We start from the raw sequence: 25,196 nt of genomic DNA, 5'->3' as shown, positions 1-25,196 counted from the left end.
GAAGCAGGAGAGGACTGCAGATTCTCAATCCAACTAAAATAATTATGCAGACAATTTCACTCCATTACTTTTGGTGGAACCCAAGCTGTGTGGTCCTCACATGCTTGCTGACACCTTTAAAGAGACATTAAACCATTTTTATATAAAATTCCCTTAATGGGTGGGATGTAGGATGAATTTCCTGGAAGATTAGCACCTGTCGCATTGCATAAAGCTTGACTCTGACTGCTGCATTAATTCCCTTCGGTCAGCAGACAGCAAAACTGTGAATGAAGCCTCCAAAATACAGAGCAGCAAAGCATCAACTGTATCTCTAGATAGGAAAAATTCTCTTCCCAAGGTTTCCTGCACAATTAATTTACCTCCCATATTTGACCCTGAAATAGCACAGGACTTAAGTACAAATGGGTGCCCCACAGTAAGTACAAGGAAATTGAAATGTAGGCTTAAATTTCAGCGTTGGGTTATGCTACGAGCGCAATGCGGAGACTTTGCCGAGAACCTTTTTCAGAACCACCCTGGGCTGCGGATCTTTCCCCTCAACCAGACAGATCGCAGTAGAAAACTTGCAATCTTTCAGTCAATGAGGGGTATGAAACTGCTTTGACTCGGAACAATAAAATGTGTATTAAAGCATCACCTATCCAACTTTGAACATAAACTACAGGAACCCTGTAAAAACAGAGATGTTAACCAAGACACACAATGACTAAAGGGTATTTTAAAGGTAGCGGGGAGACCACCCTTAAAGCATGGAAATATCCCTTTTGGACTAAAAAAGTTTTCTTTTTTTTTTCAGCTACTGTGTCTGATTTTAGTTACAGTAGCAGGTTTATGGAATTAGCAAACATACTATATTTCAGACTAGTAAATCCAATTAAATCGGAAGAAAGCATACACATACTTCTAGCGTGCCAGTCTGCCTATGGTGTTAGAAAGACACAATTCCCAGCAGCGAGGAGGTGAGGGAAGGGGACCAAGGTTTGACACAGGATTTTTCACAGTGCAAAACGCTAATTTCACAGAATCACAGAATGTCAGGGGTTGGAAGAGACCTCAAAAGCTCATCCAGTCCAATCCCCCTGCCGGAGCAGGAACACCCAGATGAGGTTACACAGGAAGGTGTCCAGGCGGGTTGGAATGTCTGCAGAGAAGGAGACTCCACAACCCCCCTGGGCAGCCTGTTCCAGTGTCTGTCACCCTCACTGAGAAGAAGTTTCTTCTCAAATATAAGTGGAACTTTTTGTGTTCCAGTTTGTACCCATTACCCCTTGTCCTACCATTGGTTGTCACCGAAAAGAGCCTGGCTCCATCCTTGTGACACTCACCCTTTATATATCTGTAAACATTAAGGAGGTCACCCCATAGTCTCCTCTTCTCCAAGCTCAAGAACTCCAGCTCCCTCAGCCTTTCCTCACACGGGAGATGCTCCACTCCATTGTTTTTGTTGCCCTGCGCTGGACTCTCTCCAGCAGTTCCCTGTCCTTCTGGAACTGAGGGGCCCAGAACTGGACACAATATTCCAGGTGTGGTCTCACCAGGGCAGAGTAGAGGAGAAAGAGAACCTTCCAATCAAAAAGCTAAATTTAAAGCAAAAAGTGACCGGCGTTCACAGATCAGATTAGAAATCAGGTGTATACCAGCAGCAATCCACAGGGCACAACCAAACAGTGCACGGGGTTGTTTTCTTGGTGATTTGCAAATCTTGGCGCAGCTTGAGGCTACTCAACAAGCACTTTCCTCCGCCAGGCACGGGAGCTCTGCAATGGTTAATGGCATATTCCGCACATGTGTGGCCTGAACGGCGAGGAAACCAAGCAGGAAACGTATTTCTGATCTTTTTCTAGTGGCAATTTCAACATTATGCTACAGATAAATTATGGTAATGTCAATACTAAAATTTATTTCTCAGTTCTTCGGCTCTGCATCTGCCACCACCTTCAGTTTCTGCAGGCAGGACGGGTATAGGATGCTCCGCTCCAGGGAGAAGGTTTTGTGCTCAACTCCTGATCATACCAGATGCAAGGCAGTCTCCTCTCTGCTTTCCCTCTCACATTTTATCCCATCGTATTGTAAGAACTGGGGAATTTTCTCCCATTCCAAGTCTGGGGAGCATGGTACTGGAAAAATCCCCTTCCTAGCTGTGGCATTGATACGAGTTACTACAAAGCAATTGCACCTCTGATAAAATTGTAAGAGTGTATCACCATTATCAAAGCTGCCCTTACTAATACAACCAAATAAGGTTGGTTTGTTAAGTCAACAGCACTTTCTCAGTCCCATGACTGAGCAAAAATGCTCTGACGGAGCCTTTCAACACAGCAAAGAAATACTGAAGACATTAGCGACGGCATTGTCTTTCTGCAACCCTCTAAAAAAAGCTACAAGCACATTTTTGTCCAAGTTGGACTTAACAATGCTCTTTCTCCCCCCAAACCTTCTGTTTTCAAAACAAAACCTAAATTTCAGGCCAACGTTTCCTGTGGTGCTCACTGCGGTTAAACAATATTTGTGAATTTTGCATACTTGATAAGGTCTCTCAGCAGAAGAATTTGCTTGTCAACTGAGGTGTGGCAATTGGAGATAGAGGTTAAACCCAGCAGAAACGGCCAGATTCAGTCCATGGCAAAACTGTCACTTACTTTAAGAAAAGCAAGATTTGGGCCGATACAGCTATTCCAGTCAGCATTTCATTTTGTGGGGAAAGGGATTGCAGCTTTTCTTCCGTTTTTCACCGAAACAGGAGGAAAATGCTTGAAAGGATAAGAGTGCTGGGGTTTGGCCAGCTGCACCTACTCTTCACGCTCCATGCCACAAACGTCTAAAGTGGATCTTGGGGAAATTACCCATAGTGGTTTTGAGGTTTTAAATGAGCACCAAAAAAAAAAGAAAGACAGGAAAACTGCACTCAAACACTGATTCACTCTCTAAATTGATTTAAGTTTCTGACAGTTGAACTGAAAGTTCAAGGAGGCAATCAGGTTTATCAAGATGCAACCCTGCTTTGCAATCATTTAGCCAAAATGCCATCTTCTTCCTTGAGAAGACTTTGGCTTGCCAAAAGTATTACCCATTAATTTTGGAGTATTATAAGTCATGTATTTAAAATACTTTCTCCTTAGTCTGACATAGACAAGTGAGACCAAACCTACATAAAGACCTGCTGAAAAGGCAGGACCACAACTATGTATAAGGAATCAATCTTAGCTTAGCAATAAAAACAAGTGCCAACGCTTTACAAATGACCAGCAAGTGTCTTCACGAATCAATAGCATCAGGTAATTTGGGGACTTTGCATGGAAGTTAGGAACTCAGCAGTCATATAAAAATGTGCTAATCGCATGAAGCAGCAGTGAAAACTCCTGCGTGTGTGGTTATAATGGTTGGTATTCATGGGCCAACATTAATGTGCTGGTGAAAGTACAATGAGATCTCTGACCACAAATGATAACAACCTTAGTTTTATGCCACACCCTGAAGGCAAAACTTTGGGAAACGCCAGTGTTCCCTTGGCCTTTTCAGAAATGGCACAGACTGTTGGTTCCTTATCATGATGGGGATTTCCACTCACCTTAATTCTTTAAAATGGAGCCTCTCAAGTTTTTTGCTCTGCACCTGAACACACTGGATGGCTCTTTATTTGACTATTATATGCAGGCTTGGACTCACTTGTCCATGTCAGACTGGGGAAAAATTGTATTAAATACATGACTCATAATGCTACAGAATTCATGGATAATACTTTTGGAGAGCCAAAATCATCTCATGAGGGAAAGGAGTCTACCTGCCCCGAGGTCTACAAGAAATTGTGAACACTAAAAAATAAAAGGAATTTTATGGGACATCTCATCAATTAATCTCAAAACTGTGGGCTCGTTAGACATTATTCCCTTCTCGTCAGCACTGCTCAGTTTATTAGCAGGTTCTGAGGCACAATATATTATGCTCTCTCGCATGCCTCAGAAATTACTGAACTTAAATCAGTGTTATTAATATGATCATTCAAAACCTGCTGGCTGTTTGACTTCCCCTCTACTCTGCCCGGGTGAGACAACACCTGGAATATTGTGTCCAGTTCTGTGCCCCTCAGTTCCAGAAGGACAGGGAACTGCTGGAGAGAGCCCAGCGCAGGGCAACAGAGATGATGAAGGGAGTGGAGCATCTCCCTTATGAGGAAAGGCTGAGGGAGCTGGGGCTCTTTAGCTTGGAGAAGAGGAGACTATGGGGTGACCTCATTAATGTTTATAAATATATAAAGGGCGAGTGTCATGAGGATGGAGCCAGGCTCTTCTTGGTGACAATCAATGATAGGACAAGGGGTAATGGGTTCAAACTGGAACACAGGAGGTTCCACTTAAATTTGAGAAGAAACTTCTTCTCAGTGAGGGTGACAGACACTGGAACAGGCTGCCCAGGGGGGTTGTGGAGTCTCCTACTCTGGAGACATTCAAGACCTGCCTGGACACCTTCCTGTGTAACCTCATCTGGGTGTTCCTGCTCTGGCAGGGGGATTGGACTGGATGAGCTTTCAAGGTCCCTTCCAATCCCTGACATTCTGTGATTCTGTAATGGAGCAACTACAAGGGAAATAATTTATCAGCCAGCAGCACAAAGAAATTGTATTCACATATTTCTTTCCCACCTTTTTCCCCATTTGATCCCTTATAAACCTAATCCATTTTTTGTCCTTCCCTCCCTTTTTTTGTAAATTTTCTGTCAGTTTCCTCCCAAAAAGAACCCAACAGAGACCAGTAAACATTTCCTCTTTGATGTCTCTTGTTCCTAACTTTTTCCCTCCTTCTCTTCGTATACATAGTTTTTGGTGCTCTTCCCTCTTCCCATTCACTAACCTTTCACTTCTCTAGCTAAAACAGCACGAGACATTCAAGTCTACGTTCTCAAAAACCACAACTTTAATAATCTGTCCTGCTTCTCTGTGAACTGTAAAAGCCTTTAGATACTGGTATGCTACTGGAGAAGTTATTTACACCTTGGCTATACCAAATACCCTTTACTCTGTGGTTGCACCCTGGCCAACATGAGGAACAGCAGAAGCATAGTTACAAATAACACAGCAAGAGGAGAGAATTCACCATTTCCACAGGTTTTCTACCTGAGCTTTTCTGCTTCCACAAATGGGAGGGACGTGCTGGACAGTAACACACAGAGAAACACACATGGCATCCCAAATTGCTGCCACGTGTTCACTGTTGCTAATGAAAGACAAGGTCAGCAAATACGAGAGGCTCCATTTCAGAAATATTTATCTGGGCAGTAAGGAGAAGTGACAGAAAAGTAAGTTATTAATTGCAAAAGACAACAAAAAAGGTTATTGCAATACTCTGAGCCAAAGTGAAACAGGATTTCACAGTGACTGCTTTGGTACCTTGCATTTAGAAATGCATCAAGCCAAACTTTTCACAAACGACAATTCAATACTGTCTGTAATGCAGAAATGAATTGGCCAAAAACTGGCAAAAAAAATAAAAATTCTCATTAATGTCAGGCTGAAGAATTCCAGATTAAAATTGCCTGGAGGTTTTTCTCCCCTCTCATAGATCTCAATTATTTTTTCCCCCTTAGGGAAGAAATGACCAAGTCGGTCTTGCAGCAGCAGGTTTGTGGCTAGCAGACTGCCAGTATTTCCAGGAGAAGCCTCCGTTTTCAGGGTTTTCTGAGAGTGTTGTAGAGCTCATTCAGACTAACATATTCCTTGCCTAACAAACTATAAATTTTTAACTAACGCTTTAAATAATAAATCTTGCTTAGGTGCTTAGCTAACGGGAACTGACTCTTTTCGGAGCTCACTTTCTGTTCCCAAAGCAGAAGCCGATCTCTGCGAGAAGTTTAATTAAAACCCAGTCACCGTCCACATTGCAGCCCGACTTGCATCACGGAGCTGGGATGTGCTGTCAGGATGGGGGCAACCGAGTCCAACATAATCAGGGCTCTGTTCATGTGGCCTCTGCAGGTTGCAGCTGTGCCAGATGATGAGGTGATCACACTTGGCCTTTCTCTGCTGGCAATCACTCATCTTCCACTGCAGCTACTGCCGATTTGGAGCAGGACTGTGTTAAGTCAACTCATTTTGACCAATACTGATTAGAGGAGCACTGGGGAAAGGTGTCTTCCCCAGACAGGACAGTCATGGGTGGAAGAGAAGGCTCAAGGAGCCTCCAGGTCCCCCAGCCTCTGAGATTATTCCTGATGTGCTAAGCAAAGCGATGTGCCCTCCCCTGGCATGGATATATTGTCACACCAGTCTACAGGGCTCATATATTTCCTGATTTCCCTGGGGACATGCGGGAGGCTAAGGAACTTTCAGCAGATGCCTCCACTCTGACATCTTCTGCCTTTCCTGCCGTATCTGTAATAGGTTCTGCCATCATGTTCCCCCAATGAACACGGCCATAAGAAATGCTGAATGTCAAGTCCACTTGAGCTCGGGATGGAGCTGACCTACCATCTTCACTTTTCCTCCCTCACAAAAATCTTATCTTAATCCTCAGGAAAAAGATGGGAGCATCCCCATGGATATGCATGTTTATGAACATCCATGGATCACTGGTATTTACATATAAGAAACAAATGTCATTAGGGACACCAAAAGGTTAGTATGGAGACAGACACCACTTACTAGACCATTGCAAACACAGAGTAGAGGAACAGACCCGAGCAGAGGATTACAAGTTAAGGAACTGGAAATCTTACCCATTCAAAGGGGCTGCAGAAGGTGGAAAAAACAAACTCACCACTTTCCCAAATCCCTTGTCTAAGGAGGGTGATAATATGTTAAGGAAGGGTAGATTAAGGTCATGTTGTTATAAATCCAGAGGTACAAGTACGGATAACTCACTTTGAGTTGAAACAAATAAATGAGTTAACATTACCACTGAAAACCAGAAGTGATGCTAAGCTGTGACTTACTGAGCTGGGCTGATAGTCTGCCCACAGGCATGTTGCAGCCTCACTTTTTCGCATGGAGCTCACGGTCGTGCTCATTGCCTATGTCCCGGAGAAGTGTTGCAACTTCTCCCTCCTCAGCAAGCACAGGAGGACACAGGGGATTTCAAAAGCAAATTTCTTAAATCTGCTCTTGGCTGCTATACACTAAATATTATAGACTGTGGGAATTATAGAGTTCAAGGTAAACAAATACAAGGTATTTTTCCATACCCAGAATATATGAGAAGTCAAGACTTGTAAAATTCAGAGCCTAAAATACCTCGCAAAGCATCTCTAAAGAAGTCTCTCCCCAGCCAGGCTGAGAAATAAAATTCGGTTTTGAATGAGCCCCGTTCTCCTGTGAGCAACAGTGGCCGTGGGGCTGACAGGACAACCAGCAAACTGCTTTTATGCAAGCCAACAAACCCAGCTATGCTAAAGGATTCAATTACTGATTTTTAAAAGAGAAACTAAATGCTGATCTAAAAATTGGCCTGACTGTTGCCAGTATAGGACCATGCAGATACACAACCAGTTCCTGGGGTGGAATAGGTTACCATGTCCTGGATCTGGGTGGGAACCATCTGTGTGTTCTCTCTGCCTGCTTCAAGTGTGCAGTGATTCTACTTATCCTAAGCCTCTTTTATTGGGGGCTAAGATAAATCAAATCAACTTACATTTATGGGGGGCCAAGAACACCTACCAGGTAGCTGCTGTGGCTCTGCTGACATGTGGAAATACAGACATCCCCTGTTGCTTGATCAGGCATCTAAGCCCTGAAATTTTCTCAGTATGGACTCAACTGGAGGCTGAAATTAAGAGCAATTTCAGGTCTACCTTCTTTCAGACTGAAGTGGTGCACAGGTCTAGTGTTAACACTTCACAGTAGGGTAAATTCCACGCATACATACCAAAGCTGTAATGATTCTGTAAGTTAAATATAAACAGTTTTGTTTGTGCTGAAATATTTGAACATGTGTCTGCAGTGTTGGGAGCCTGAATAACAGAAATACACGACTGCACAAGAATCAAGCAATGATAATTATGGAATGGAAAACAAAAACTCATGATAGGCTGTTTCATAAGTATGCAGTGCTATTATGTATATATATGCATATGTAATGATATAGCATAATAAAAGAAAATGCAAAAACTCAATAAACACCAATAAGAAAAATTTAAATGTTAAAAGTCCATCTCATTGAATAAGTAAGAGTGTGGTTGGAAACACAGCAACAGACATTTATACTCAAGTCTTCAGCATTTCAACTCCCTTTGCAATGTAAAAACAATGGTGCTCTCATGAAAAGGCCAAATTCACAATGCAGAGCCTGCTCCTCCCCACCAGGCAGGGTATTCATTATTATTTTAAATGTGCAGAGTCTAAAAAGCTATACAAATATTTAAGCATGGTGTCTATCCTTTTAATTCAGCACAAAGTCATCTTGTTGTTTCATCAAGCGCTTGGCATCAAAGGTTTTCTTTATGTGCAGGTGTGAAAGGTGTGTGTACAAATTAAGGAACTATCTCACCAGCTATTCAGTCTGGAGGAGCACATGAAAGAACCTGATCATAACAACCCAAGGGATTCATTTTTACTCTGAACTAGGATTCCTGGGCTCCAGAGCTGCTCTTTGCACATCCAAGACTCACAATGACTTCTGCAGTATTTTTGCAGGAGTCCCCATGCTAGAGAAATGTTCCTTTACTATAGGGATAGATACAAACTGTTATGTTTGCCTTTTCTATCAGTAACTGTATTTGGTGAGATTCATTTTCAAATGAGCGGCACATCCTGATCGGTGCAAGCGATCTGTTTGATTTTATGTCTTTTTCTCAGTTCAGATAGGTAAATGGCCTTTCTTCCCCAAAGTGAGGTTTGCCAAGGCCCATGTTCTCCCCACAGCTCCAGATGGCTGTGACTCCAGGCATATATTCTGGCCAGTAGTCTCAAGGCTGGGGTTAAACAAGCAGTTTGTTCCTCTCTTACATAAGCACCGAAAGACAATACTACATTCGAGCTCATAAAAATATTTTAATTGGTGATGATTTCCAGACAGCTATGTCAAAATTAACTCAGAGTTGATGCCCACTTGCTTAAATTTCATTCATCTGGGTTCAAATTATTTGCTTAAAAGAAGAAACATTTCCTTTTATACACACTTCGGTTTCAACCTCCAAAACCATTGCTAGAAATTACTCCTAACCACTCAGTCGGCTGCCTCAGAAACCAAGCTCAAATCCATCACTTTAATGACATCAATAACAAATATACAACTTTAAACTCTATTGTGAACAGTGGCATACCGAGGAGCATGTGTAGCTGTCATCTCGTTAGTCACTAGAAAAACACCAACGAAACCAAAAGAGCCTAAACCATGACAAATTATTCAAGAGTTTAACCTGAGACATTAATGAGCGCTAAATAGCTTGTTTTCATGCTTGCTTAAGGAGATTTGTTTAAAATCCCACCAACCTCCCCTGAATGTCGCTTGGCGAAGCCGTTCATTCTTGTCAAGCTGGTTTTCCTATTCCAGCTAAAACAGCAGGTTATAAATGTTTGGTTACGGATGCCTCTGCCTTCCTCACCCCGCCGGACACGCACCGAGGCACCGGCTGCGAAGTTTCCTCCCCGTGGCTGCACAGAAGTGGTCGATTCACTCCCCAAAGTCAGAAAACGTACGGCTGATAAAGCATACGCATGGTGTTCATTCAACAGTCAGTGGTATAAAAGAAACATAGAAAGAATATCTATCCACCCAGGACTTTAGTCTTTTCAGACTTTCTGTTTTGCCTTGGGTTTGTCTCTCTTGGCTGTACTAGCGTAAAGCTCCTAAGCAGGGACTAGAAGAGCCTGATACTTGCTGTTCTCTGAAAGCAGCACCAGGTGTTTAACTCTGAATAAGGGCTGATTTAATGACAGGCTCACTCCTACAAGACATCTTTACATGTCTTCAAGGACTTGAAGGAATTGGGGGCTGGAACAACTATGTATATGTACTACAACTACAAATAAGGAGTAGCAATATATGGAGCTCCAAGCTAACAAGATAGAAAAAGCAGCCCACTTCTTTCCATCTTGAGGATGGACTAAAATAAAACAGATATTTCCATTTATCAAAGCAAACCAAGACTTTCTGACTCATGTTGAGATGTACCTTGCATGGGAATATGCCTTATAAACATAATTCTGGTAAAAAAAATATATATTTTCACCATCTTCCCATACTCATGTCACCTCTGGAGAAGGGGACTACTGCTATTCATACTTATATTCATACATATATATTCACAAGGAGAACTGACGCCAAGGAGAAAGAGGTACCTAGTTTCCACTAATATCAGTAAGTCTGGATATCTGTTTAAAGGGATTTTCAAATGGATGAACATCATAAAGACATCAGAGGCAGATGACAGACCTGGAGGACCCACGTTCACATGCACCAGCCATTGAACCACCCTCCCACATCCCCACCTTACTCATCTGGCCACAGACAAAACTTCCCGATGTGAGAATTAAAGAAAGGAAAAAAGAATGGTATAGGGTAGGAGTGTTTTGTTCTCTTTAAAAATCAATCTTCTAACAGACAGTCTTTATGCTGGTGTTCCAGATATGCTAACATTGCTTTTTGCTATATACAGTCTAAATCGTCATTCAAACAAGACATGAGCAGGCTTCCAAAACAGAAGCAGTTTCAAATGCACTCCAAAAAACTGCATTGTGCTCCAATGTAAAACTATTCTATAGTCCATATGGGAGATCTCAAGTATTCGCTGAGTCTGGCTTTACTTTTAAGGGAATTTGTATTGGAAGAATCATTTTATTTTGACCAAATTGTTTTTTTTATGCCAAACCCTTCTTCTTCCTTTTCTTTTAAATTTTGGGTCAAATTTCACTTGACAGTATCCTCTTTGAAGAGATCACCAAGTATACGCAATTGTTCTTGTTGCATATGATCCCTAAAACCTAATCTCTCCCCAAACTCATGTCCTTATAAAAATGTGAAGCCTTCTCATGACTTCTCGTAACTAAGTTGTTCTGCATGCTGAACGTAAATTAAGTGAGGGGTTTTGGAATTTTTTTAATAACTCGTAAAGTTGGGAAATTTTCAGCGTGGATTCTGGAACTGAAGCTCAGGGCACACTGAACTAATTTAAAAATGTAAATGTAAAAAGATATGACCCATAAGTGACAAATTAAAGAGAGAACATAAAGGGTTTTCGGAGCGTGCTGCCCTCCACCGCTGACTGCTTGCACAGTGTGGATACGCTGGGGTCAACATTTTCTGGCAGCATGAGACAATAAAAAAGGCATAAACTCACCGTTCATGGTAAAGCTACTGTGTCTGACATAACAGTAACGCAGAGGCCCAGAGAGGTGACTCAACCCTGTCTCCCAGCTGCATCAATCCCTGCTTTAATCACCCTCCTGACAATGCTTCTCTTTTAGCTCTCAAGCTGCTTGGCTCTCAAGGATGGGAACACCGTGATAGTAAAAGACATGGGGAAAAGTTTAAAGTTGTAGCAGTGAGAGTAATGAAGCTATCTGTGAAGGTGCCTTTTGCTCAGCACTGAAATCTGTCTTGAAAAACTGTTATCATAGAATAGTTTGGGTTGGAAGGGACCTTCAAAGCTCAACCAGTCCCACCCCTGCCATGAGCAGGGACATCTTCACCCAGATCAGGTTGCTCAGAGCCCCGTCCAGCCTGGCCTGGGATGTCTCCAGGGATGGGGCATCCACCACCTCTCTGGGCAACTTGGGCCAGTGTTTTTTCACTCTCAGTGTAAAAAGTTTCTTCCTCATATCTAACCTGAAATTCCCCTTTTTTAGTTTAGAACCATCAGCCCTTGTCATATGGCGACAGGTCCTGCTAAAAAGTCTGTCCCCATCTTTCTTATTGGACACTTTAAAGTACTGAAAGGCCACAATAAGGTCTCCCTGGAGCCTTCTCTTCTCCAGGCTGAACACCCCAACTCTCTCAGCCTGTTCTCCCAGCAGAGTTGTTCCAGCCTTGGATCTTTTTTGTGGCCTTCCCTGGACACTCTTCCTCTCTGGTTGTTTTAATTTAAAATAAAAAAAAAACACACAGCAGACTGCTCATCCCTGTCCCAGCGAATGGCAAACCACTCGACAAGGAGCTTGCTCCCTGCAGCGCCATTTCTTGAAACAGCTCCAAAATAAGAGATTGTGTGTTTTACACAGGAGGGAAGGATTTCTACACAGGAGCAGATTTCAACTGTAACTTGCATCACTGACTGCTGCTGATCAGCTCCTCCAATTTACAAACCTGTTAAAACATCTCTCGTCACTGGTTTTAAACAGGCCCAACATCTTCAGCAGCTCTGAGTCGCATAAAATAGAAGAAGGTAAAAACAAGTGTTCTTTCACTGGCTGACGTACCCAAACCATCACGGACTCTGCCTCTGGATGCACCTATCACCCATCGTATTTTTGCAGAAGGACTGTTTATTTCCCCTGGATTTTACACAGCACCACACTGGATTGTGCCCACCCTGAGGTCTGGATGGTGGCTGGACAGAGGTTGTGGCTGCCTGTTGCCTGAGCTAAAGGGGACTCAGACAGCCGGGCACAGCCAGCACTGAGAGCTATTTAGGGCAGAGTTGGGGGTAGAGGGTTTCAATGTTAATTTCCTGTGGTTGTTGTTCTTAAACACGAGAGTCTTTTGCCTAAAAATACTATTTTCAGAAGCATCATGGCCCGCACTGGCTCTCTCAGTGTGGCAAAGGGAGACTGAGGTGCAGAAGTGCTCTCAGAGACGAGGTCCAGCTCCGCACCCTGCTCTGCCACCCAAACTTCTCTCAGCTCGCACTCAGTGTGTGTTACAGCCTGCAACGTCTGGGCAGGCCGTGCCAATTCAGTTGAAGTGTACGCACACCAAATTACACCTCTGAAGAGGCTTAGGGTGGGGAAGGAGAGTCCTGCCAAATGCTGGTGCCTGGAGGCACGCTGCCTTCTAACCTGCAACGCCTCCAGAGCCTCTGCAGGCTGCGGTGGCCCTCGTTTCATCTTCTACAAAGGCTGTTGCCATCTCCAACACGTCCCTGGCAAGCAGGTAGGAGTGACATTGTGCTCTCCTGTGCTGGTGGAGATGGCACCTCACCCATCGCCTGTTGGTCACCAGCCAAAGACCCAACCTGTTGAAGTCAACACCAGAGCTGCTGCAGCCCACCAGGAGACCTTGCCAACCACCGAATTAATTTTCTATGCAGGATTTCCATTGAAGCGAATAGATTATTCCTCAATGCAAATTAATACCACAGTAGATTAGATATGCAGGTGGGGCTGGTAGCGCTGCCTATCGTTAAAGTTGCCCAGCGTTTCCCATTATAAGACCCTATTTTCAGTTCCTTGCAACTTTACCAAACTTTGACTGTTTGCATTCCATTTTTTCTTGCATGAGTAAAGAACATTTCTTCAATTTCAACCAAAGCAGCGCGGACATTCCTGGAAATGAGTTAGCTCAGGGAAAACACAGCACCTCGAAAAACATTTTTGGCAATCTTTTCTTGAGGGAGCTTTTTTGTTGCTGTATTTTGGAGCAGAGATTCGAAACTTGGCTCAGCAGGTTGGCTCTTTTTTCAGAATCTCCATGGTAATCCATCCAGATTTGGTAAAATGACAAAACTTTCAAAAATAAAATTTCATGGAATGGTAATTCCTTAGATTTTATCAACTAAAAGCTTTTATTACAGCTTGGCAAAGGTAGCTGATTCCTGACCCACAGATTTTATGCTCCTGCCACATGATTTTTTGTTGTGACAGTAGTTAAGTTGCATAAAACAAAGAGTTCTCAGATCAGATTCACTGTGTGTTCATACTTTTCCCAGTGCCTGGTATGAGACCTTCAGATTTACTCCTCAGAAGCACTGACCATTCACCACTAACTCAACCTGAGAGCAGCATTTTCAACACATAAAACACTATATATTGTTAGATCTCTAACAAATTAGAGTAAGTGGCCATGGTCTACCCCACAGGACATTGCTGGCCTGTGGATAAATCAGCACATGCTCTTATGGTGAGGACTGTTTTGTCACACATACATAAGAGCCATGAATTAAAGTTGGACTGATAACTGTAATCTTGGCATTTAGCAATTCTGAGTGCTAAGACACGGGCTTTTCCTACTGTAATTTTTGTCTAGCATATGCATAAAGTAAGACTTAGAGCTAGAGGTATCTGCCCTTTAATCAAAAAGATCTATTTCTCCTACGCTAACACACTATTTATCTGATGTGTAAGTATTCCCTTGTTACATACCTTAAATCTACTGTTTATTCCCCTTTACACCAAGTCACTAGAGAAAAACAGTTCTCCTTTTAATTCTTAATGTTGCACAGCATGTATATAGTTAATGAGGTGTTTACTTTGCATCCCACACAGAAGTAAACATGCTTCCCAGAAAGCTTCCTTCATCCTTGAGCTGGGCCTAAAGAATAGCCACTGTTAACTGAATTTTGCAAGCACCAAGTCGTTCCTGCTCTTTCCCACTTGTCTATAATAAAGAGTATCTCTACAAGCCAATACCGTCAGGTTTCTCTTTTGCTGCCATCTTTCAGGAACACCAAAGATCGAGAAGAGTGAAACTACTAACACAGGTTGGTAGTTTGCAAAAATACAAAGCACAACCCCTACCTAAATACTGAGTCTGCTGTAATTCTACTGTCCTAGATCTCAGGGCTGGTTATGACTGTGTGTCATACCACAGGCAACAAATAGTGCTGTGTGAGACCTCTTCATGGCACTAGTAGGCATAACCTGGGCTTACTCTTCCAGAGTAAAACATGAAGGCTAATTAAACTGTATGACTCTGCTGTGAAGCTGGTGAGGATCACATATATACGCTAGATGACTGCTGAGCTGTAGGGGCCACTACTTTTAGGAGAGGAACAGTAACAAGCACATCACATTTTAAACCAGGATGCATACTTCTGTACGGAGTGCCCAAGAGTTTGAACCAAGCAGGCATGGAAGAGGAAAACATAAAAGATCACAGAGTGGTTATTTATGTCAAACGAGGAGGGGTGCACCAACATGATGAATTGTAACAAACTTCAGAAAGCAGCCCTTCAGTGAGGCTGTTAAAAAAGCATGCACTAAATCCCCCTTTAGAAGGTTTAAAGAACAATAAAAAGGAGTATAAAGAAGGATTTAAAAGCATATGCTGCTGCAGTTGACAGTAAGCCAGGTCGTTTGTTCACAGCCGATGCAGGTATCTGCACAGCACTGAGCACCAGCCCTGTGGTTAGAGCATAGAATCATAGAATCATTTCGGTTAGAAGACACCCTCAAGATCACTGAGTCCAACCATAACTAAATCTAGTACTAAACCATGTCCCTAAGAATCTTGTCTAAACGCCTTTTAAACCCCTCCAGGGATGGTGACTCCATCACTTCCCTGGGCAGCCTGTTCCAGTGCCTGACAACCCTTTCCATGAAGAAATTTTTCCCAATAACCAATCTGAAACTCCCCTGGTGCAACTTGAGGCCATTTCCTCTCAACCTATCACTTGCTACTTGAGAGAAGAGACCAACCCCTTCCATGCTACAACCTCCTTTCAGGTAGTTGTAGACAGCAATAAGGTCTCCTCTCATCCTCCTTTACTCCAGGCTGAACAGCCCCAGTTCCCTCAGCCTCTCCCCATCAGACTTGTGCTCCAGACCCCTCACGAGCTTCGTTGCCCTTCTCTGAACTCTTTCTAGGTCCACGTTGCTCCGTGTCCCCTCTGCAGTCAGAGCTCACCATCACTGCGCTCTGGCACTTGTAAATACTTATGGTGGGATAAACCAGCTCTGACACCTGCATACATCTCTTTTAACTGCCACAGGCCACAGACAACTCACTGACACATCATATTCAGCTTTTAAACAACTACAGCTGAGGACAGTCAATCCACCATGCGCATCTCTGAAAATTTCACCCGTTTTCATTTTGACTGCTTAGCTAATGAATTAAAACACTGAATAATTCACAGCTCTATCGCTGAGCCCTCTTCTATAGTCAACGCTTCTGTCTACAGAGGTGGTAATTTTATTACAGCATTGGTTTATAGATAATTGTTCAAAGACATTAAAATAGACTAAAAGTAGAACTGGACCCATATCCCAGATCATCAAAGCCAAAGAGTGCCCAGCGTGAAAGCAAAAAGTATGTTCCAAAAATCTAGAGCTCATGACGATAAGAAACCCAAGGAATGAAAAATTCAAGTAATTTAATTGGTATCTTAGAAACCTGGAACCAACTCTATCACATTTCATATGTCTAAACTGATACGTTAACTAGATAAATTGAATTAATTGAAGTGTATTGTTGTCTAAGGATCTGAATCTGGGTTCTTGTTTACATACATACTCATGCAAAAAAAAATAAAAGATATATATATTCCATGGATAATACCCTACGTACTCCTAACCAGTGGTTTGTACCACACAGCAACTGTGTATGGTATTTCTAGGTCTCTATTCTTTTCCAGCTTCTATACTACTGAGAAACACAGGCCTGTATTTTCAAAACGCTGCACCAACGTGCAACTGCCGTATATAATTGTCTACATATCTCGTGACATGTGAAGCGATACTCTGGAATATAATGAGCTAGACCGCTGTTTCTAGCAATTTAAATTACAAATGCTAGAGTTGGACTCATCCATTTCTTCCACAGCACATTTCTGTGCTTGTGGAGGTGATGATTTTCCTGTTGAGCTCGAAGAGCAATGAAACAAAACACCATCAAGCGCCTCTGACCGCACGTGATATTTAAGACCACGTCTACTACTGTGGGAATGCAAGAATGAGAAAACGCACGAATATATAAGGAAGCAGACAACTAATTGGCATTACTCACATGGATCATAGACACGCAGGAAGCAGATCCTACACTTGTAAGCACCCTGATTAATACCTGTTTGGCATCCTGAATTTAAATTAGCAGGGCTACTAGACCAGCAGGGTATTAGGAAGTTGGAGTAAAGTTCACAAAATGCACATAGAAGAGTTTGAACAGCAAGGGAAGGAAAGAAAATGCCGGCAATAATCGGGTAAAAGGGTTTGCCTTCCCACACTGTGGGAAAGATTACATCTCAGAACCAAAGGAGAATGGGCAGCATGCTAAGTTTGGATAAGGAAGGAACAATTCATATGTTCTGATGTGAAACAGGAACATTGGAAACATAGAGTATTTTCCAGTGCTCCCCAATATTCTTCACCTTTAAGTAACACCTATAAAGTGTATTATCATCTTTATACTGTTTCTCATGCAGCTGCAGTATTCCAGTTCGGGTGAGAATCTTATTGAATATTACGCCTACAGCTAAATAATCTGAGTTTTAATCTCAGCAGTTCACACAAGCCAAAGTGAGCAGGACCTGAGCAGCACTCGACTACCAAAATCCCACAAGATGTGATAATGATGCCTTAGTAGACAGCATCATTTTGGAAGGTGTGTGTCTATTGCAGTCATTACGGCAGCTGTACAAACACTTCTAAGTCAGCTTTAGACAACTCCTTCCATTGTCAGAAATGTAGCATGGACTGTTCACATTTTAACCGAAGACAAAGCATCCACACAAGAAGCTGGGCAAATAACTGATTAATCCAGGCTGGGCTCCATGTATCTGTGACTGCACTACCGCTACCTGAGCTACCTGAGCTACCTGCTTTAAAGCCAACGGAGGCTGACTGGATTTCACAGCAGTCACTGGATAAACCTTAAGACTACAGTATCTTCTAATCTCATCTGCTTTCAGCCATCCCAAAACCAGGGTGCCTAGTCTAGGCTAGTCATCGAGCCTCCATTTATAATCAAGGGAAAGGGATGGATAGCTCGAAAGGGCAATTCTTTGCACTCTTAGATAGGCATCAAGAGGGGTGGGATGAATCACTCTCTGCAAGTGCCTGTGTCTCCTCATTCACTTCAGAGGAAACCTACCCTACACATCTTATTTTTGGAGAGCTGAAAACCACACTCAGTCAACAGTGAACCACCATTGTGCTGAGTAAGCTGGTCTGCTGTAGATGGGATATACAACAGGAGATCTGAGCAGACAAATGTGTTAAGAAACCCAGTTCTTCCTAGCAGTTAGGCTTTCGGCATCCCAAACATACTGCAGCATGAGATCATTACTAAGTTTCTTCCCCTGAAGTTTCAATTAAGTCTGATATTCTTCCTCATTTCCTCTTCTGCATTCCTTGTCTGGTTAAATCAGCATCTGTGTTTCATGTCTGGGATGGCCATGTTTCAGTGGAGAAAGAAGTTTGTAGGGAGATGAAAAATAAATTTAATACAAAATTGATAAAGAAATTGGGGATTGCCAGCAAGGAAGAGCTACATAAGTATTCTACTTACACAAATCTGATCTAGCATCTCCCAAATATATGCACACTGCTCCCTGCTTCCCAACCCACTTTGGAACGTGGATGAAGAGGTAGAAGTGCTCCACTGAAGTGTGAGAAAAAAATGCTTATATTATTAGCAACAAACTAAATGCATCACAAAAGCAAAGGCATACAAGAGTGTAAGTCCTCTTGGCAGGAAAGTATGGAACAAAATGGTTTGGGAAAGCTACTTTAATGCCTTTTTATACCATTTTCCTCCACAATATCTACATGCAGTAGAGTCACAGACTTACAAAAAGGTCTTTCACTTTTCCTTTCTTCATAGTTGTGCTGTATGGAGATACAGAGGGAACTCACATTGTTGACTTAATTTGTTTAGTTGTAACCCCTTTTCTCATCTGTATTTTTAATGAAGACTGTGAGCTATTTAGGGCAAAGCTCTCCTATCATACAACTACACAGCACAAACATAGCACAGTGGGGCCATGATTTTATTTGTAACTTGGAGGGCACTTTTGAATACAAACAGCAATAGCTGCAATATCCAAAAAGCACCGTGATGCTCATCTTACATGCCAAACGTACTAAGAATAGACTGTTTGGAAGCCGTTTTCCCTCCACTATGGGATGGAAACAATCTGTTCTGTTGACAAATACAAACTGAGACTGCGTTACTATTAGTGAGGATATCTTAGGGAATGGGTTTATGCTCAGATTTGCACATTTATCTGATATAATCTTCTAAAGACCTCTTCCCTCACACTGTAACAGTGAATACATGGTCACTCTGCCACCTCCCTGAGCAACAATATCCTCCTATGAAGAGAGTCAGCTGGTGTCACGTAGACCCCTGAGGTTTCAGAACTGCAGCGTAGGAACTCAAGCCAGGAGCGAACTAAGTAGGTTTCGCTTTCATCTTAAGCTACACACTACACCAGCAGATAAAAGTTATGATTACCTCGAAATAAATTATTTTTACTCTCAGTCTGTTCCTCAGATGATGAGGTTTTATGTACCAGCCCCAATCCAACCTCAGTGGAAAAAACAAGAACTGGTCCTTAGGATGCAGCTCCCACACGCACCAGCCTCCTGGGCACCTTGTTCCAGGGACGTGCATCGTGGTAACTGTACGAAGCCCGGCTCTGTGGGTTACACACTCATCTCAAACGTAACCTTAAACCACTAGCACATACAATGTCTGTTACCTTTGATGAGGAACACCTGAATCATCCCACCACCTTCTTACAGCCTCTGGGAACACTGAGGAGTTCCAGCCCCATCTCGTACGGTTTTGTGAAATTACACATTTGCAAAAAATAAACCAGCAGCAAACGATAGCGAGTGAAACGCTGATGTCTTGCATTTGACACTGCAAATAGGACCTGGCGGTGTAGCACTGAAATCAGAAACACCACGATGTCTCACTGGGGACCTGAGCACAGGAGATTAGGTCCCAGCCTGTAAGTGGACTGTGGTCATGCTCAAATATGCCAATGACAGACAGAAAAGAACCTAACCCCCCCAGCGTAGCCACGATGAACATTTCTTTGGCTGTATAATCACATTTTGCCTCGTTTCTTACAAAGGGGCATTATAACGCAAACATTAAGCTTTACTAAGTCATTTAGAGCAACTCGCAAACCACCAACCCGCCCACTCTGCCGTCCTCTGCTCCCGCTGATGCTGGGGGAGATCCAGAATAACCCATCGCAGCAGAAATTTGCCGCTCTGTGCAAGTCACAGATTTTCTGACTTCGGTTTGGATGAAAACCCAGGACTTGTTCATCACATCTCAGGGTATTTCGCATTGACTTTTAATTAAAAACCTCCTCGGTGTGCCAAAGCGCGCGGATGCAAACTGCCGTATTTGGCGCTCGCTCGAGAAAACTGCGACATTACATTTACAGCATGAAGAACACGCACAAAGGAAGACCTGCCTGTAAAATTTCCTCCTCTTCTGCAAACTCTGCCTCCCTCTGCACTGCCCCAATTTACCAACAAGCCACAGTCAAATCAATATATTCTTGGGAATGAAGCGGGGCTGGTAGAGTGGTTTTTGAAGGCAAGCCAGAGAATATTCTAAATAGGGGACACACAGCGTGTTTTAACTGCTGTGATAATTCTGCATAAAGAGATGTTAAGGATCTAGCTCCTTGCTGCAGCATGCCATGTGTCCCTGAATAAAATTACTGCCATGCAGGCTGTTAGCAGAGGAATGCGTAAACAGACAATGTATCCTTGCATCAGTTCCACAAAATGTTGCACAACACAAATGCCTCTCGATGTGTCATTTCCTGCTTGGCCACCCGCCCAGCTCCTGACAGGCAGTCAACAAAAAAAGAAAGAAAGAAGAAAAAATTAAAGAAAACCTGAAAGATTTAAAGCTGTTCTACTCCAAAGCACATTCCACCAGCTCCAGACTTATCCCTCCACCCTCCGCCTTTGAAAGAAAAGAGGGAAAACTTCCTAAAGCCTGTTATGGTTTTAAGTCGAGAAATCTCAAAAATCTCAGTCGCTTTACTTGCTTTTTACAAGCCAGGTCGGCCAAACGGTTAATACAGAGGCTGAGCAGAACCTCTCGCTGGTTTCTGCAGCGTGCACAGACAAAAAGGCGATGTTTGCTCATACCTTGCATCACGTGTGCACCTTGCAAGCAGAGAAATATTCAGGAGCTGAATGGAACACAGCAGTTTTCTCCTACCGAAATGATTCAGAACCACTTTTCCATTCAAGCTGATAAGGAAACTTCTGGTTGGTGACTTTGGAGACTACCTTTAATTAGGGACAAACTAAAGTTTTCAGAAGCCCAGCAAAATACAAAAATATATACATTTCTTCTCCCTGTTTCCTCAAGATTTCCCTCCTGAATTTCTACCAAAAGTAGCCAGAAAGGAGGACATGTTTCCTATTCAAAAGTACCAATATGGAATGTCAAATAATTAATTCTGTGTTTGTAATGAGATAAGGCAAAAGCATTAAAGATGGGCTTAGGTAAACATTTCGGGGGGGGAGGTGTTATTCTAGTTTTTCTTCTTCTTTCAATTCTTTTACAGTGGTATCTTGTTATCTGTCAGTCAGTTATGACCTCATGACAACTTATTGCTCTGGAAAACTTCTTCCAGCCCTGAAAGGCAGCTCTGCTGGCTGAGATGTGCATAGGGCAGAGGTTTTATACTGGATATGAGGAGAAAAAAATATTAGCAGGATTTCCCAATGATTCCCAAAGATCTTATACAGCCCAGTCTCTTGATTCCTTCAGTCAGAGTGCAACGTGCTGTGTCAATCCAGCACAAAGACTGTGCAACACAGCAGATGTCCCTGGATGGTAATCTAGATAGACTGAAATCGGTAATTAAAAATAATCTTTTGCAAGGAAAAGATCATCAGAAGACCTTTTCTCATGTAGAAATAGGGAGGCTTTCCTAACAGAGCAACCTGACATTACCGTCTCTATTAAAATATTTTAAAATAATAACAGAGAGGCAAGGCAGCAAGCTTCTACAAGCAGATGTTTCATACGACTAAATGCCACTTACATTTAAGAACCTGACTTTCTGAAGTGCTGAGCATCCGGAACACCAACTGGACTCACCACGTGCCACGACTACTCAGCACCCTCGAAATCAGGCTCTAAATGTTCGTGATATCCGTCACGGGTATTGCTGCCGCTGGAAGGGAGGCAGCGCTCGCTCGAGTCGGCTTGCCAGCAGAAGGTCAGAGTGCCTTGCCTAAAAACAAGCCTTACAAATTCACGATCTGAAGCATGATGTCATGTCTTAAAATGATAAGCTGGCAACAAAGTAAATGACATTTTGTAAAGATGTGCATAATTTTATGTTTACGCTACTTAGAATGAAGGTTCTAATAAGTCATCGGTTGTGTTCCTTTAAAGGGAAGTTTTATAACTGAGATGAATCACAACTGCAAAAGATCAAAGTTAAAAAACATCAATGATGCCATGGGGTACTTTTTAATCTTGTAATGAATGATGATCATGTGCTCTTATGAAGTTGGTCCAACTGCCAACGCCAGATGTGTATATTAAGAAAAAAGTTGTTTGTGATGTGACAGCTCTGGTTGAGCTGCCAGAGAGAGGAAAACTAGGATAACGTGCCTGAGATGTCGAAGTGAAATACAGATCCTGGCAGAGAGGGGCACTATTTGCCGATACATAATTTGTTAAGAAAAACACATCTGCTATCAGAGACGCTCCTTAACCTGAACTCCTTATTGCCCCCAGCCACCTAATTTTCCTTTTGCAACATAAATGCCAGATACACTTCTTGAGCGATTGCTACCAAACAGTAATAAATCTACATGAGTTCAGGGGCTCTTAGAGGGAAACAGTGAAATTCAAAAAGTACTTCTTGAAACTCCACAGTATCTCTTCCAGAGCGACGCTTTCCCTGAAAATTCAAATTTAATAAGTCATTCTAGACGTATCATAGAATCGTTTCAGTTGGAAGAGACCCTCAGGATCATCGAGTCCAACCACAACCTAACTCTAGCACTAGACCACATCCCCAAGAACCTTGTCTAAACGCCTTTTACACCATAGCCTTGAAAGCATCAGACTGCGATAACAGAACATGCAGAAACAAACTGACCCCTTACTTCAGCAAGTATTTAACCAAAATACTGAAATTCAAGCGGAAATACAAGCTCAAATAAGAAACATAGAGCATCCCTAGATTCAGCTATTCAATGAGAGTAGCAGGTAGGTATCAAAGAAGACTGCCTTACAGCTCTAAACTAAAAAAGTCCAGCAGAACTTGAAAATCTTAAGTTATGTGAACACAGCCTCACTCTTAATGCACTGACCAACAAAATGGTGAGTCCCAATGCAAGCAGGCTCCCTTTCCATGCCACACAGAGCAGCCCATGCTGTTCTCCGCATCATTTCCAAAGCGCTCTGCTCTTTCACAGCAGCCGTGTCCTCTAATGGAAGATTTCCACTTCTGTGGATGCCTCAACACACGGAAGCAGCCGCCAAATGGGAACAGCTAAATGATATGTAACTTATTCCCTGGTTTTTACTCCATGAAAGCAGTTTGTTCAGCATCTCTGAGTAAGCTACACAGAGCTGCAGGTGAAAATTAAAAACTGGAAATGGTTCAGCTCGGGAGAGGAGACAGGACAAAAATCCCCTCACTGTGACAGACAGACACCTCACCTGTGAGCAGGTAGCAATTCAAGCATCTACAGAATGAAATTCATCCATAGCTACTTGCTTTTTCCCTGTTATTGAAGGTGAAACTCTACAACCTGGATGGTTCTTCCAGAGGGATTTTGGTTCCTGTCTCTCAGTGTAAGAGGAGGTGACGCTGCAGCGTGTATTAGCACGAGAAATACTTTACTGCCTGAATTGTCTGCGTCTTTCTACTTCATCTCTCTTTGTGGTATTTTAAACCAAACTCCACAAAAGCTCCTTAAAGGTCTCATTTGTATGTGCAGATCAAAGGCAAAATAATTATTTGAGATGCTTCCATTGTAGAGATTTTTTTAATGTGGTTATCCATCAAATGAATCTTAATCTCTAAATGTAATTTAAATACAGCTATATCTGGTTAATCCAATCAATTTAAAATGGGTTGTTCTTGTTAGATTAAGAAAAAACTCCAGAACTGGCTCATCAGTGATACCCATACGATGTGAGACTGGTTACTGGCTAAATGTGCTAGACAGAGAGACAGCCGTATAAATCCTGCTGGATTAACCAGACTCGACTGTATCTAAAAATAAATGCTACCCATAAAACTGCTAGAACATGACAAGACAAAATTCTCATAAAAATATAGCCAGTGATCACTGCAAATATATCCCTAGTGAGTTAGGAAGGTGCATCGCTATAAGGTAGACCCAGTGAGTGAAAATCTGCTGGACTGCGTTTAAATAAAACATATGTTCTGTGCACAAGTAAGAAACAAAGACCATGCTGTTGATATACTGTTTTTTTTAATCTATCTTTGGCCCTCAGGGGTCTATGATACGTCCATAGCTGAAAACCAATTTCAGGTATGATGAGATTAACCAGGTGCATTAATTATCTGATGGCAAAAGAATTTAAGGGCAAACAAAAAGGCACTATATTATATATTTTCTCTCTGCGCTAGGACTGATCCTGAAAGATCAGCCTCCTATTTTGTTCTAAAAGTCTTTAGCTGGAAACTTACAGGAGTTTAAGGAAGCCGGCATGTTGCAGGATCATATCTATTATGCCTAAATCAGTTTATATATAAATATAGTGGGTTTAGTTCTCATTTACACTGACAGATAATGTATCAAGACCTTGATGTGAATGAGAATCAGGTTCTTGATGGCTCAAATTCAGCCAAGCACTTAAGTGTGTGTTTAATGCAAGTATGTGTGTGGTCCAATAGACTCCAAATTAAGCATGCACTTACATATTCTGCTGAGCGAGAACCAATGCTTGACAAAGATATATATTTCATTTATGGGTCTCTGTTAAACAAAATTAAGCAGACATAAGTGTAAAAGTAAGAATATAATACTCACTTCTTGGCTCCCTTGGCCCATCCACTGTAACCTTTATAGCTCTGTGGTATGTAGCGACTTGGGGGGGATTTGTCAGGACAGTTATTGTCAAAGTAAAGCTCTTCCCTACAAAGCAAAAAGAAACAACAAGGAATGAGTGATTACAACATGAAAACAGTCACACGCATGTTCAGTAAAGAATCGGAGACGTTTAAAATTATTCCCTGTCGTTACCACAATCGTGAAAATTAAAAACATAACTGACCATAGGAGTTTTCCTCCCCTTCAGTTTTACTCTATGTCAGGAATATGTCCATGTGTTGACAATCTAAATGTTCCTTATTTAATAATGGGTCATCATACAATGACAGAACAAAAGTGATTCACTGCTGAGGACAAG

At 42.3% G+C, this 25,196-nt stretch overlaps 1 protein-coding gene across 6 annotated transcripts in view; it reads right to left on the bottom strand.

Annotated features, from left to right (window-relative positions):
* RUNX2 (RUNX family transcription factor 2) overlaps positions 1-25,196 on the bottom strand; it is a 228,372-nt gene that overhangs the window by 125,653 nt on the left and 77,523 nt on the right. For all 6 annotated transcript variants that reach the window (XM_065055681.1, XM_065055679.1, XM_065055682.1 and 3 more), the window contains one exon: positions 24,818-24,922. In XM_065055681.1, the coding sequence (XP_064911753.1) occupies positions 24,818-24,922 (105 nt within the window). The remainder of the gene's footprint in view (positions 1-24,817; positions 24,923-25,196) is intronic.

The sequence above is a fragment of the Columba livia genome, chromosome 3, assembly GCF_036013475.1.
Source record: "Columba livia isolate bColLiv1 breed racing homer chromosome 3, bColLiv1.pat.W.v2, whole genome shotgun sequence".
NCBI lineage: Eukaryota > Metazoa > Chordata > Aves > Columbiformes > Columbidae > Columba > Columba livia.
This window is presented reverse-complemented; position numbering and strand designations above follow the sequence as displayed.